This window comes from Vipera ursinii (genome assembly GCF_947247035.1).
Source record: "Vipera ursinii genome assembly, chromosome: W".
In the NCBI taxonomy this organism is placed as follows: Eukaryota; Metazoa; Chordata; class Lepidosauria; order Squamata; family Viperidae; genus Vipera; species Vipera ursinii.
Window position 1 is genome coordinate 40,137,500 of NC_139522.1, and position 16,172 is coordinate 40,153,671.

The window sequence follows — 16,172 nt, forward strand, 5'->3', positions numbered from 1 at the left end:
ATTTAATGTGCTCTTCCATAGTCTCAGTGTAAATGAGAATGTCATCAAGAGAAACCAAAACTCCCTTATAGAGATGATCATGGAGCACCTGGTTGATTAACTGCATAAATACAGCAGGAGCTCCTTGTAGTCCAAAAGGCAGAACTTTAAATTGGAAACTTCCCAAGGGGCAATTGAAGGCGGTTTTCCATTCTTCCCCTTCCTTAATCTGGACTCAGTAATAAGCCTCCCTTAAATCCAACTTTGTAAAAAATTTCCCCTTTGCCAGGTGGGCTAACATGTCCTTCATTAAGGGGAGGGGGTACATGTTCTCTAGGCTGACAGTATTTAACCCTTTAAAATCCATGCATAATCTCAGCGACCTATCTTTCTTTTCTTTGAACAATACAGGAGCTGCTACACAAGGTTTTGCTGGTTGGATGAAACCCTGACCCAGGTTCTTATCAATGTACACTCTTAACTCTTTCATGTCTCTGGGCATCATGGAGTACATTTTTTGTTTCGGTAGCCTGGACCCGGGTAAGATTTTGATGGCACAGTCCGTAGCCTGGTGAGGGGGGAGGACATTGCAACAGGAGTTCCTCTTCAGCGGCAACAGGAGTGCTCCTGCGCAGAGGGGCAGCTTCAGTTTGCTAGAGGTCTACTAGGATCATAGTTCCCCCCTGTGGTACCAGCTTCCCAGGCTGGATCAACCAGGACTTTGGCCGAGCCCCTGCCAGTGACACCTCCTCGGTGGCTGGAGCATTGCGGCCAGCAACAGCTCCATTCTTTTCCTCAATCCTCAAATCTTTGCTGAGTCTTTACAGCTCTCCCAAAGGATGGGTAGGCGGTCAGGGCCCAGCACCCCAAAAGAAAACTAAAGTTTTAGGAGACTTGGTTTAATGTCATGGTTCCAACAGAGATGAATAAAGCAGAACTCAAGAGGGTTGAAAATTCCTCGAAGAACATGTTTATTAATCGCAAAGTATCGGCACGGTCAAAAGGGAAACCAAGTCTGAATACACAAGTAACAATTGCCAAACTACAAAGTTAAATGTCCCACTGATAAAACCATGCAAGCAGCTATGTTCCCCAATATACTTATTTGGCGGGCTTTTTATGCAATGCCCAGTCCCTGGTCTCCGGAGCAGCAGATAACCTTTGTTCCCATGGGACAGAAGATTATTTTGACTAACAAAACACCTAGGCAAACCCCCTCCCTCCGTTCTATGTGGCAACCTAGAATGAAAAGAAAAAAATGGCTGCAGCCATGCTCATTGTAGAGTTGACACTTGACTTCTTGGACTTCATGCTGACTTCTCCATGTGTTTGGCCTATGTACTGGTACTGACATCTCTGTGTCGTGATCCCTTGGACTTTGTGTTGACCTCATCATGCTTTGGACACCCCGAACTTGGGTGGACTTTGTTGTGCCGTTAACTGCCTCATGACCTGGACTAATCATTAACTTTATTGGGTTGGACTGTATTGGCTTGGTTGGGAACAGATCCCTAGGGAATGACAAAAGTGGCTTGATGGTGTTAAATAAACAAGTGAAACCCTGCTTGTGTGTGTGTGTGTGTGTGTGTGTGTGTGTGTGTGTGTGTGTACTGGGACAGGACAGCAAGCCTCTTCGTTGCTTAGTGTAGAACAGGGGTGTCAAACTGCCGGCCCACGGGCCGGATGCGTCATGTGGAAGCCACGCTCACCCCATTGCCAGCAATGGCAAAATCGTCCCAATACATTGTGCGACGTCACGTGACGTCACGAGTTTGACATGTCTGGTGTAGAAGATGACCAGGCTGAACCCGAGGGGTCAAACGCGTCATCAGTCACGAGTCCCTGCGCACTTATTCTCTTTGAAAATTATTAGCTCAGATTTTATAGAAAGCTTAAGCTTGCAATAAATCTTTATACTCATTTGAACTGCCTGAATCTCCTGATTTCCCCCAGTGCTTGACACTTAGATCCCACAAGTGCGTCATTTTCTGAGCTGGAGCTTCCACAATTGCACTGCACAGCCACAAACAACTTCATTGCTAGGCCTCATGGGCCACTGGCCTGAAGCAGTTTGCAGCTGCACAGCACAACTGCCAAAGTGCCAGCTCAGAAAAAGGTCTCTCACAAAACTTTCTGCTCCCTACGGCTGACTAAAATTCCCCTTGCTGTATTTCCTTATACTTGGTTCCTCCATTAATTTCCAAAGCATGTTTAAAGATGTTCTTCTTGTAGCAAACTCCCCTTGCTATTCTTTCACATATTACCCAAACTTGTCAGTATTTATCTCTGGCAAAGGACACATTATGATGATGCCATTGTCACTTAATATTTTATTGCTATTAATTTCACCAACAAAAAAGCTTAACATAGTCCATTATAGAGATTTGGAAAACTAAAAATGCACTACAGAGGACTAAGATTGCTCCAGATGCATTATTTAGTCAGCTTCTTCATGTTACTTATCTCCAAAGGAAGTTCAAACCAAAACCTATATAGCTCCTCACAAAATACTTTTGATCTGCGCATCTCTAGAATTATGAGTGCAAAGCTCTGAAAAGCATACTGTACTTACACATTGCAGTATGGCTTCTTCTCATAGCCCTTGTAGTTTTTCATGTTGAGGGTCATCTTGCAGACTTCACAATGGAAACATGCTTTATGCCAATACTACAGGAATATAAGAAACAACCATTAGTTTATTACAGTACATTGCTAGTGGGTTAATTCTTCCTAGCTAAAACATTTATATTCAAAGACAATGATCATTCATGATTCTAGTAGGAATATTTAAGGGAATTCTAATACAGAACTACTTCTGGAATAATCCACTATACCAGTTATACATTCCTGAAGGATTTTTTAGATAGATGCTCACTGTAAGAATGTTTTGTTGCTCAAATGTAAACACAAACCAGACCACACCAGGACAAACAACCCTTTATATTTAGTTAGTGAAAACAGTAAGTTTTAAAATAACTAGCTTGTAGCTACTAAAACATCTTAACTCTAACAGACTTGTATTAGACTGGAATACAGAAACATTAAGTATTTATATAAATTTGACTAAATAAATTTACCATCTGACTGAAGACCCACTCCCAAACCTGCCAAAGAGGAAGTTACTTTATGTGATCTTACTACAGAAATGCTAGCCTTTCTTTTTTTTATTGAAAAGTTTTAGAATACATTTTTGAATACAACCCCCCCTTCCCCTCCTCTCCCCCCAGCCCTCCCCAACCCTCCCCTCCCCCCCTCCCCGACTTCCCAGAGCTAAATACAGGGTATAAAAATACAAACAAACATAATCTAAAATATGCAAACAACAATAAAATATTAAAGTCTATCGCACTTTAACTCTTAGTAAAATAACTACAAGCTAATTATACATCATATAAATCTGCTACTTATTCAAATGCTAAGTGAAACTTTTTAGTCCCATATTTATTCTGAATATAATCAGTCCATCTCTTCCACTCCACAGTGTATCTCTGTTGCGATTGATCTTTCAAATACGCTGAAATCTTTGCCATCTCCGCCAAGTTAGAAACTTTTAAAGTCCATTCTTCTATAGTCGGCAGTTCTTCCTTCTTCCAATATTGCGCTACTAAAAGTCTCGCTGCCGTAATTAAATTCAACATCAACTTAATATCTACAACAGTGATATCTGTGGTAATACCCAATAGAAACAGTTGCGGAGAGAACTTTATCCTTTTCTTAAATATTTTTTGCATATTCCACCAAATTTTAATCCAAAAAGCTTTAACCTTTTTGCAAGTCCACCATATATGAAAATACGTTGCGTCCTCACAGCCACACCTCCAACATTTGGGCTGACAGTTCGGATACATACTTGCTAATTTTTTTGGATCTAAATGCCACCTATAAAACATTTTATAAAAATTCTCTCTTAAATTTTGGGCCTGTGTAAATTTTAATTTCTAACCCAAATCTTTTCCCAAGTTGGACTTCCGGGTGGCAAGGCTCCGCCGCCATTTAGGCTGTCAGCCCCGACGCTCCGTAGAATCGCCAAATACAGCGCCGATCAGCTGTTTTGGTGGCTCGGAAGCCCCCTCCTCGGGAGAAGAGGAGGGGGTGAGCACCCAGGCAGGGGTAGAGCTCTCCCGGGCCGCCAGAGTTCAAACTCTGGTGGTTGAAGGATCGAGCCCCCCCAAAGCCTGAGTTTGCTCCGGACCTTGGGATGCCTCTGCTCCAGGGTTTTGGAGCAGAGCAGGGCGTAGCAACTATCCCTGCCAGCGAGAGTGAACTTCGGATTACTTGGATGCTGTTGTGACTCAGGGCCAGCCTGTGGGTCCGACAGCCGGCTCCAATGTATCGGAGGACTCAGATGTGGGGGAGGAGGGAAACGAACCGGCTGATGATGATTTGGAGACTTTGCAGAGTCCTCAGCCGGGAACCTCTGCTCAGCTGTGTGAGCCCGAGAGTGCGGAGGATGATGACCCACAGCTGGCCCTGTTCAAGGACGCCCGACGCAGGAGGCAGTCGAGCAGGGACAAACAAAGAAAGGCTATGGGACTCCTCGGGAGGAGGCACAGGGAGACCACGCCCTGAGCTCTCTATAAAAGGAGTGTTTGGGGAGGGGCTGGTTGCTGAAAGCAACTCTTTTGCTTGAGAGATAAGCTCTTGTGTGTTTACTATTAAATCTTGGCAGAAGCCTTTTAGCCTTGGACGCTTTCCAGTCTCTTCTTTTGAAATAGGGGTTGAGAGAAGAGGGCTGGTTCAGAACAGATGCAGGCAGAGCGGTACAGGAGAATCATGTTAAAGCAAGTATATGATCTTTAACTCAGTGGACTTTGTGGAGTTTGTTAAAAGTGAAAGTGCGCAACAGGCTCAAGTGGGTGAAAATGGCTGCCAAATCTTCTAAAGTTCCTAGAAGCACGGGGGCAGCAATCTTCGTTACAAGCTTTAATGCCCCCTCCCTGCACCGGCACCTGCACCAGCTTTAACAGTAAAAGATCTGCAGGATGTTTTGCAAGAGGCTTTGAAAAAGCAATCTCAACAATTAGCTGAACTTATGGAGGAGAAGCTTACAGAAATGAGGGCAGACATTTTACTTGCATTTCAAGGCATGGCTGTTCGTATAGAGCGTCTGGACGAGAGAGTGGAAGATCTCAGCCAAAATAATATCAGATTAGATGCTAAAATGACGGAGACTGAAAATGTGATGGATAAGATTGACGACGATTTGACCTTGGTACAGTATAGAGAGATGGAGTTCGCTGTGAGAATTAGAGGTTTAAAAGAGGATTCTAAGGAAAATTTGAAAAAAATAGTCTCAGAGGCTTTGGAAGGTGTTTTGGAGCGTCCAGCAGAAGAAATTATGGAAGATATAGATAAAATATTTCGCGCTAATTCGTGGATTGCAAGACAAAGGAAACTACCCAGAGATGTGGTGGTTTACTTCACAAAGAGAGCAATTAGAAATGAGGTTATTCAAGCTTTTTATAATAACAAATTCGCAATTGCAGAACAAGAAGTTTTAATTTTAAAAGAGATCCCTCCAAGAATTCTAAGGAGAAGGAAGGAGTTTGCTTTTCTGGCAGAAGAATTAAGAAGACGGGATATTCAGTTCAGATGGGAGATTCCAGTGGGCATGGTGGTGATGTATGCAGGCACGAGACATCGTCTTCTCACTGTTTTACAGGCACATGATTTTTACGCTAATGTTTTAAAAGCTGTCCCTATACCACTTCTGGAATCTAACAAGAATGGTGAAGGAGTGCATAAACCACAAAGTGAGAGTATACAAGGCGCGGAAGGAGTTACGCAGCTGAAAGATGGAGAATTTCAGAAAGGCACAAGAGTGGATCAAATTTCAGTACCGGAGGAGGCTAGAGACCAAAGAATGACACGTGCTGCAGCTAGACGAATGAGACAAGAGCAAGATCATCAGAGAGTTGTGACGGCACCTCCAAAACTTACTTACAGTGAAGCAGTGGGAGGAGAGTGCAGGTGATTTTGGAAGAGGCGCTCCAAAAGCTTCAGGTCGCAAAAGATGGCGACAAAACTTCTAACCTGGAATGTTAATGGTTTAAATTCACCACAGAAGAGGAAGAAAGTATTTCAATATTTAAAGCAATTTAAAAATGATGTCATTTGTTTACAGGAAACACATATCAGAGCGTCGGATCAAAAGTACTTCGTAAACTTCAGGTTGGGCACACAGTTTATTGCTTCTGCGCCTGATAAGAAAAATGGAGTTGTTATTTATGTCAAGAATACCTTAACAGCGAGTTTAATTGAAGCAGACAAACAAGGAAGATATGTTATAATTGAAATATTAATAGAAGGCAAGAAAACGCTTTTGGTCGGACTATACGCTCCTAATCAACAGCAAGGAGATTTTTATAATTTACTACACAGCAAGATTATTCAGTGGGATTATAAATCTTGTATTTTTATGGGAGATTGGAATCGCGTCTTGGATGTACAAATGGATAAGGGTGGCCTTTTTAAAAGCACGCCAAGTCATGCTAAACTGCCTAAATCTGTTTTTGAGATGAAGGATGACTTGGAATTGCGAGATATTTGGAGAGAAAGGAACCTGCAAGAAAAGGATTATACTTTTTTCTCTGACAGGCATCAATCTTTTTCTAGGATTGATTTTGTATTAATTACTAATGATTTTTTTTCTAGGATCAAGAAGATCAAGATTTGTCCAAGAACTATATCTGATCATAGTCCAGTATGGTTAAAGATAGAAAAAGATAATAGGGATAGACGGTCCTGGCGCTTAAATGAAAATTTGTTTAGATATCAGGAAAATGTGGAAGAGTGTACAAAACAGATGAAGGAATTTTTTAAAATTAATATGCATAAAGGTACTTCTATTGAGATGGTTTGGGATGCAAGTAAAGCTTATATGAGAGGTGTATTAATATATTTGAATAATAAACATAGACGTAAAATGGAATTTAGGAGGAAAGAGTTAGAGGATGAAATTAAGGTAAAAGAAAAGGCTTTAATTTTGAATCCATCTGACAAGAAGATCAAAGAGGTAATTACTTTACTTCGGGGTCAGTTTGACAAGTTAATTGCAGATCAAGTAGCAACTAATTTGCGGTATGCTAGACATAATACTTTTTGTAATGCTAATAAACCAGGTAGATGGTTAGCTTATTTGTTAAGAAAGAAGCAAAGGGCTGCTAATATAGATAGAATAGAACATAAGGGGAAAATAGTGTATCAGCAGAGTCTTATTAAAAAGACTTTTGTTGATTTTTATTCTAAGTTGTATGCTAGAGATAAGATTAGAGACGCAGATATAGATGATTATTTGACAAGAGCTAATTTTCCCGTGCTTAGGCAAGAACAAAAGGAAGGGATGAATCAGTTGATAACTGATGAAGAAATTTTTTTAGCAATCAAACAATTGAAAGTGGGTAAAGCGCCGGGTACTGACGGATTGACTGCTGTGTATTATAAAAATTTGCAGTTGGAAATGGTGAAGCCTTTAAGGGAACTATATAAGACAATTCAAATGGGAGGAGGGGTACCTCCATCTTGGAAGACTGCTTTTATTTCTTTGATTCCGAAGGAAGATCAGGATGTCACCCAAGTTAAAAATTATAGGCCAATATCACTTTTGAATACTGACTACAAGATATTTGCAAAAATTTTAGCTAATAGGTTAATGAGGGTAATACAACAAGTAATTCATGGTGATCAAACTGGATTTATAAGTGGTAGACAAATGAAGAATAATGTGAGACATATTGTAGATTTATTGGAATTTTTGGAAAGAAACAATCAGATCCCTGCAGCGCTGATCTTTTTGGATGCTGAAAAAGCCTTTGATCAATTGGATTGGCAATTTTTGGTGAAAGTATTAGAGAAAATGGAATTTGGGGATAAATTTTTACAACCAATTAGGGCTATATATTAAAAGCAAACAGCTCGTATAATAGTTAATAATAGTTTGACTGAACTATGTAATATTGAAAAAGGTACAAGGTAGGGGTGCCCGTTGTCACCTCTATTATTTGTTTTAACATTGGAAATATTATTGATTAAAATACGCAATTCGGATAAAATTAGGGGAATCCAAATAAGAGATCAGGATTACAGATTGAGGGCGTTTGCAGATGATCTGGTTGTTACATTAACTCAGCCTGATTATTCAGTTGTAGAATTGATGGAGATAATAATACAATATGGGAGAGTTTCTGGATTTAAGATTAATATACAAAAAACTAAAATACTGCCTAAAAATATGACAGTATTACAAAAGGCTGTTTTAGAAGAACTAACGGGATTTGAAATAGTCAAAAGGGTTAAATATTTGGGGATAATTTGTCAGCCTCAAATGTGAAGTTATACAAAAATAATTATGAAAAGTTATGGGGAAAAGTACAAAAAGAATTAGATAGTTGGAAAAAATTACAATTATCTTTATTGGGAAGAATTGCAGCAGTGAAAATGAATGTTTTGCCAAAATTTTTATTTTTGTTTCAAATGATACCTATACTTAAAAAGGATTTAAACTTGGAGGAATGGCAAAAAGGAGTTAATAAATTTGTTTGGGCAGGGAAAAAGCCACGAGTTAAATTTAAGATAATGCAACATATGCGTGAAAGAGGTGGTCTTAAAATGCCTAATTTCAAATTATATTATGAGGCTGCTGCTTTATCAGCGATAAGTGACTGGTTTAATTTAACACAAGTGAGATTATTAAATCTTGAGGGTTATGATTTGTTATTTGGATGGCATGCATATTTATTGTATGATAAGAAGGTGGATAATGTGTTTAAGATACATATTTTAAGGTATGCTCTGTTGCGAGTCTGGAAAAAGTATAGACATAAGTTAAATTATAAGATACCTATTTGGGCAATACCTAAACACGCAATAGAAAATATAAATGTGGGATTTAAACATGATGTGACTACATATAAGGAAATTTTAAGTTTTGAGAGGAATGTATGGCAACTAAAGTCATATACAGTCATGGCCGAAATTGTTGGCACCCCAGAAATTTTTCCAGAAAATCAAGTATTTCTCACAGAAAAGTATTGCAGGAACACATGTTTTGCAATACACAGGTTTATTCCCTTTGTGTGTATTGGAACACAACAAAAAAGGGAGGAAAAAAAGCAAATTGGACATAACGTCAAACAAAACTCCAAAAATGGGCCGGACAAAATTATTGGCACCCTTTCAAAATTGTGGGTAAACAAGATTGTTTCAAGCATGTGATGCTCCTTTAAACTCACCTTGGGCAAGTAACAGGTGTGGGCAATATAAAAATCACACCTGAAAGCAGATAAAAAGGAGAGAAGTTCACTTAGTCTTTGCATTGTGTGTCTGTGTGTGCCACGCTAAGCATGGACAACAGAAAGAGGAGAAGAGAACTGTCTGAGGACTTGAAAACCAAAATTGTGGACAAATATCAACAATCTCAAGGTTACAAGTCCATCTCCAGAGATCTAGATTTGCCTTTGTCCACAGTGCGCAACATTATCAAGAAGTTTGCAACCCATGGCACTGTAGCGAATCTCCCTGGTCGTGGACAGAAGAGAAAAATTGATGAAAGGTTGCATAGTCCGGATGGTGGATAAGCAGCCCCAAACAAGTTCCAAAGGAATACAAGCTGTGCTGCAGGCTCAGGGAGCATCAGTGTCAGTGCAAACATTTAAATGAAATGAAACGCTATGGCAGGAGACCCAGGAGGACCCCACTGCTGACACAGAGACATAAAAAAGCAAGATTACAGTTTGCCAAAATGTACTTGAGTAAGCCAAAATCCTTCTGGGAAAACGTCTTGTGGACAGATGAGACCAAGATAGAGCTTTTTGGTAAAGCACATCATTCTACTGTTTACCGAAAATGAAATGAGGCCTACAAAGAAAAGAACACAGTACCTACAGTGAAATGTGGTGGAGGTTCAATGATGTTTTGGGGTTGTTTTGCTGCCTCTGGCACTGGGTGCCTTGAATGTGTGCAAGGCATCATGAAATCTGAGGATTACCAAAGGATTTTGGGTCGCACTGTAGAGCGCAGTGTCAGAAAGCTGGGTTTGCGTCCGAGATGTTGGGTCTTCCAGCAGGACAATGACCACAAACTTACATCAAAAAGCACCCAGAAATGGATGGCAAGAAAGCGCTGGAGAGTTCTGAAGTGGCCAGCAATGAGTCCAGATCTGAATCCCATTGAACACCTGTGGAGAGATCTTAAAATTGCTGTTGGGAAAAGGTGCCCTTCCAATAAGAGAGACCTGGAGCAGTTTGCAAAGGAAGAGTGGTCCAAAATTCCGGGTGAGAGGTGTAAGAAGCTTATTGATGGTTATAGGAAGTGACTGATTTCAGTTATTTTTTCCAAAGGGTGTGCAACCAAATATTAAGTTAAGGGTGCCAATAATTTTGTCCGGCCCATTTTTGGAGTTTTGTTTGACATTATGTCCAATTTGCTTTTTTTCCTCCCTTTTTTTTGTTGTGTTCCAATACACACAAAGGGAATAAACCTGTGTATAGCAAAACATGTGTTCCCGCAATACTTTTCTGTGAGAAATACTTGATTTTCTGAAAAAATTTCTGGGGTGCCAACAATTTCGGCCATGACTGTAGTATTTTAAAAGAAGAAAAGATTGTACAAACCTGGTTTCAGTATGGGCAATTACAGGCTAGATGGAAAGAGGACCAGAAAACTGGTTTTTCAATGATTGATGAAAATTTGGTAAAGCAAATTAGAGATCAAGGTCAAGCACATATAAAAAGGATATATATTGCATTGATAGAAATTGATTCAGAGACGGAACTTGTTAAAGATTGTATGATAAAGTGGGCTCAGAATTTTCAAGAAGAAATGCTAGCATTTCTTTTTTTTTATTGAAAAGTTTTAAAATACAGTTTTCCTTTAAAAAAAAACCCCTTCCCCCTCCCTGCTCCCCCCCTACCTCCCCCCAACCTCCCTCCCTCCCCCCCCTCCCTCCACCCCCCCTCCCCCCCGACTTCCCAGAGCTAAATACAAGGTATATATATATAAAAAGGCAATCATAAACAACCATATACTAACAACTATAAATTCTAAAATCCATCACTCTCTAGCTTATATAGGATAAAACACACCTTAACAATATTAAATATATATAAAAAACTAGAATAAAAAAAAAGAAAAAAAAACGAAAGAAGACTTATTCGAATGCTACATAAAACTTCTTAACCCTATACTTGTTCTGGATAAACTCAATCCATTTTCTCCATTCCATAATATAACGTTCTTGCGAATGATCTTTCAAATAGGCCGAAATCTTCGCCATCTCTGCCAGGTCGGAAACCTTTAAAGTCCACTTTTCTATGGTCGGCAGTTCCTCTTTCTTCCAATATTGGCCTATCAAAAGTCTTGCCGCCGTAATTAAGTTCAACATCAGCTTGGTGTCCACAACTGTAGCGTCTGCAATTATTCCCAACAAAAAAAGTTGCGGACAAAACTTTATCCTCTGTTTAAAAATCTTCTGCATATTCCACCAGACTTTTATCCAAAAAGCCTTAACCTTCTTACATGTCCACCATATGTGAAAATATGTTGCATCTTCATCACCACACCTCCAACATTTAGGCTGATAATTCGGATACATACTTGCAAGCTTTTTAGGATCTAAATGCCATCTATAAAACATTTTGTAAAAGTTCTCTCTTAGATTTTGAGCTTGAGTAAATTTTACGTTCCTCACCCAAATCTTTTCCCACGTGTCCATTGTAATAACTTCCTGGATGTTTTGGGCCCATTTTATCATACAATCCTTAACAAGCTCTGTTTCCGAGTCAATCTCTATCAATGCAAGATATATCCGTTTAATATGTGCTGGTCCCTGATTTCTAATCTGCTTTATCAAATTTTCATCAGTCATTGTAAATCCATTTTTCTGGTCTTCTTTCCACCTGGCCTGTAATTGAATATATTGAAACCAAGTTTGAACAACCTTCTCTTCTCGCAAGAGGCTATATGATTTCAAACACCAAACATTCCTTTCCAGGCTTAAAATTTCCTTGTACGTAGTCACATCATGTTTGAAACCAGCATGTATATTTTCTATTGCGTGTTTTGGAATTGCCCACAATGGTATCTTGCTGCTTAGCTTATGTCTATACTTCTTCCAAACTCTCAGCAATGCCTGTCTTAAAATATGCATCCTAAACACAGTATCTACCTTCTTATCATACAACAAATATGCATGCCAGCCAAACAACAAATCATGGCCCTCAAGATTTAATAACCTCAATTGCGTCAAATTAATCCAATCGCTTATTCCTACTAATGCAGCAGCTTCATAATATAATTTAAAATTAGGCAATTTAAGGCCACCTCTCTCACGAGTATCCTGCATAATCTTAAGTTTAACTCGTGGCTTTTTCCCTGCCCACACAAATTTATTGATACCACGCTGCCATTCCTCCAAGTTAGAATCTTTCTTAAGAATCGGTATCATTTGAAACAAAAATAAAAATTTGGGCAGGACATTCATTTTCACTGCTGCAATCCGTCCCAACAAAGACAATTGCAATTTTTGCCAACTCTCCAATTCTTTTTGAATTTTCCCCCATAGTTTTTCATAATTATTTTTATATAGCTTTGTATTAGAGGGCGACAAAATCACCCCCAGATATTTAACCCTTTTAACAATCTCAAATCCAGTTAATCCTTCTAAGAGAGCCTTCTGTGAAACTGTCATATTTCTAGCCAAAATTTTAGTTTTCTGTATATTTACTTTAAATCCAGAAACCTTCCCATATTGTGTTATTATCTCCATCAGGTCCACAACAGAATTCTCTGGCTGGGTCACTGTAACAACCAGATCATCTGCAAATGCTCTCAATCTATAGTCCTGATCTCCAACTTGTATCCCCTTAATTTTTTCCGAGTTCCGAATCTTAACCAATAGTATCTCTAATGTTAACACAAATAACAAGGGCGATAACGGACACCCTTGCCTTGTGCCCTTCTCAATATTACATGCTGCTGTCAGGCTATTGTTAACTATGATTCGGGCAGTTTGTTTTTGATATAATGCCCTAATCGGCTGTAAAAAATTTTCCCCAAAATCCATTTTATCTAAAACTTTCAACAAAAATTGCCAATTCAATTGATCAAAGGCCTTTTCAGCATCTAAAAAGATTAGCGCTGCAGAGATCTGGTTGTGCCTTTCCAAAAACTCTAACACATCAACTATATGTCTCACATTATTTTTCATTTGCCTACCACTAATAAACCCCGTTTGATCCCCATGAATCACCTGTTGCAGAACCCTCATCAGTCTATTAGCCAAAACCTTAGCAAATATCTTATAATCTGTATTTAAAAGCGATATCGGTCTGTAATTTTTAACTTGAGTAGCATCCTGGTCTTCCTTCGGAATCAAAGAGATAAAAGCTGTTCTCCAAGACGGTGGCACCTTTCCCCCCCTCTGAATTGTCTGAAACAGTTCCTTTAACGGCTTTATCATCTCAGATTGTAAATTTTTATAATAGGCCGCAGTCAAGCCATCCGTGCCTGGCGCTTTATCCACCTTCAGTTCCTTAATTGCTGTAAGAATTTCTTCTTCTGTAATCAGTTGATTAATCCCCTCTTTTTGTACTTGCGTAAGAACCGGGATGCTAGCATTCTCCAAGTATATATCAATATCTTTTACATTAACTTCCTCTTTAGTATATAATTTCGAATAAAAATCCACAAAAGCATCCTTAATAAGATTCTGTTGAAACACAACCCTTCCTTTTTACTAAATCTTATCTATATTAGAGGCCCTTTGTTTTTTCCTCAGTCTATAAGCTAACCATCTGCCTGGTTTATTAGCGTTGCAAAAAGTATTGTGCCTAGCAAACCGCAGATTGGTCGCCACTTGATCTGCCATTAATTTATCAAATTGTCCTCTTAGCAGTCTAATAGCCTCCTTGATCTTCATATCCTCTGGATTCAAAATCAAAGCCTTTTCTTTTTCCTTTATTTCATTCTCCAGTTCTATCCTTCTAGTTTCCACTGCACGTCTATGTCTATTATTCATATATATCAACACCCCTCTCATATAGGCCTTGCTAGCATCCCAAACCATGTCCATAGAGGTACCCTTATTCATATTAATCTCAAAAAAATCCTTCATCCGCTGTTTGCATTCTTCCACATTTCTCTGATTTCTAAACAAATTCTCATTTACGCGCCACGAGCGCCTGTCTCTTTTCTCCTTATCAATCTCCAACCAAACTGGACTGTGGTCAGAAATAGTTCTTGCACAAATCTTCACCTTTTTAGTTCTCAAAAAAAAATCATTAGTCAACAAAATAAAATCAATCCTCGAAAAAGATTGGTGTCTGTCAGAATAAAAAGTATAATCCTTCTCCTGCAAGTGTCTCTCACGCCAAATATCTCGTAATTCCAGGTCATCCTTCATTTCAAAAAAAGATTTAGGCAGTCTAGCATGACTTGGAATGCGCTTAAAAGCTCCAGCCTTGTCCAACTGTACATCCAAAACACCATTCCAGTCTCCCATAAAAATAAAAGATTTATAATCCAACTGGGTAAGCTTTGTGTGGAGTAAGCTAAAAAAATCAGCTTGTTGTTGGTTAGGTGCATATAATCCAACTAGAAGCGTCTTTTTACCTTCTAACAACAGCTCAATCATAACATATCTTCCATGCTTATCTGCTTCAATTAAATCTGCTGTTAGGGCACTTTTAACATAAACAACCACTCCATTTTTCTTATTCTCTGCAGAGGCAGCAAATTGCGTACCCAGTCTCGAGTTCAATAAATGCTTTTGATCCAAAACTCTAATATGCGTTTCTTGCAAACATATAACATCTATCTTAAATTGTTTTAAATATTGAAAAACTTTCTTCCTCTTCTGCGGTGAATTTAGTCCATTAACATTCCAGGTTAAAAATTTAGTTGCCATGCATATCCTCCCAAAGCTCTTGGAGCACAGCTTTGATAGGACTAACTTCTTTAGGCCGTGCTCCTCCCACAGCTTGACTATATGTACGTTGTGAAGAATCTGAAGACTTTTGCTGATCTTGTTCTTTTATTTTCTTTGCTCGTTTTAAAGCAGCACGCGTTACTCTTTGCTCTCTAGGATCATCCAAAGAAGTTGTAGCTTGATCTCCTCCAGCACCACTTTCCTCTGATTCATCCTCTTGATGTTCTCCTTCTCCAGATCCCTTTCCAGCTTCCAGAAGTGTTAATGGGGTTGCTTTTAAGACATTGTTGTAGAAATCACGCACTTGCTTCACAGTAATCAGCCGATACCTTTTACCTTCATGCATCACCATCAGCCCATCTGGAATCTCCCATCTGAACCTTATATCTCTTTGCTTCAGCTCATGCACGAGAAATGTATAGTCCTTCCTTCCCCTTAAAATCCTTGGAGGAATTTCTTTTAAAACCAAGACTTCTTGTTCAGCAATCACCACTTTAGCATCATAGGCAGCTTGTATAACTTGATCTCTAATCTCTCTTTTTGCAAAATAAACCACCACATCTCTAGGCAACTTTCTCTGTCTGGCAATCCATGAATTCACCCGAAACACTTTATCCATAGCTGCTCTTATTTCAGATGCTGGCTGGTTTAATACCACTTCGAGAGCCTCAGAGATCAGCTGCTTCAAATCTTCTTTAATATTCTCTTTTAAACCTCTGATTCTGACAGCAAACTGCATCTGGTAATATTGGGCTAGGCTTAACTCCCTTTCCACTTTGTCTCTTACATTTTCATTCTCCCGTGCTTTTACTTCTAATATAGCATTCCTTTGAGCCAGATCATCCATTTTTCATCTAATTCTTCCACACATTCCGCCACTTTATGCACTGAAGACAAAATGTCTACCTTCATCACGCTGAACTTCTGTTCCATCCTCTCTTCCATCCTCTCCTCCAATCTCTCCAACTTCTCCTCCATCTGTGCAAATTTATCACCCATTGATTGATTGATTGATTCCAAAAGTTTATCCAGAGCATCTCGTAAGTCCTTCGATGTCAGCGCTTCAGGAGGGTGCAACGCCTGTAGTGATGATTGTTGCACCGGCGAGGATCCACCGCTCCGAAGAGTTTTAGGGGGAGGTTTCGCCGCCATCTTTTAGTCCTCAATTATGACGCACTTTCACTTAAAGTTTAAAAAGTCCAACAAGCTAGAGAGTATAGTAAAATAATCCTCTTCACCTTTGCCTCTTGTACCGCTCTGCCTGCTCCTT

The 16,172-nt window shown here is 39.3% G+C and overlaps 1 protein-coding gene across 1 annotated transcript in view; it reads right to left on the minus strand.

Annotated features, from left to right (window-relative positions):
* Window positions 1-16,172, minus strand: part of LOC310648303 (uncharacterized protein) — a gene marked incomplete at its 3' end in the record, with an annotated part of 505,350 nt that overhangs the window by 339,087 nt on the left and 150,091 nt on the right. Inside the window, exon 2 of the mRNA XM_083376068.1 lies at window positions 2,552-2,646. Coding sequence (XP_083232194.1) covers window positions 2,552-2,646 — 95 coding nt within the window. The remainder of the gene's footprint in view (window positions 1-2,551; window positions 2,647-16,172) is intronic.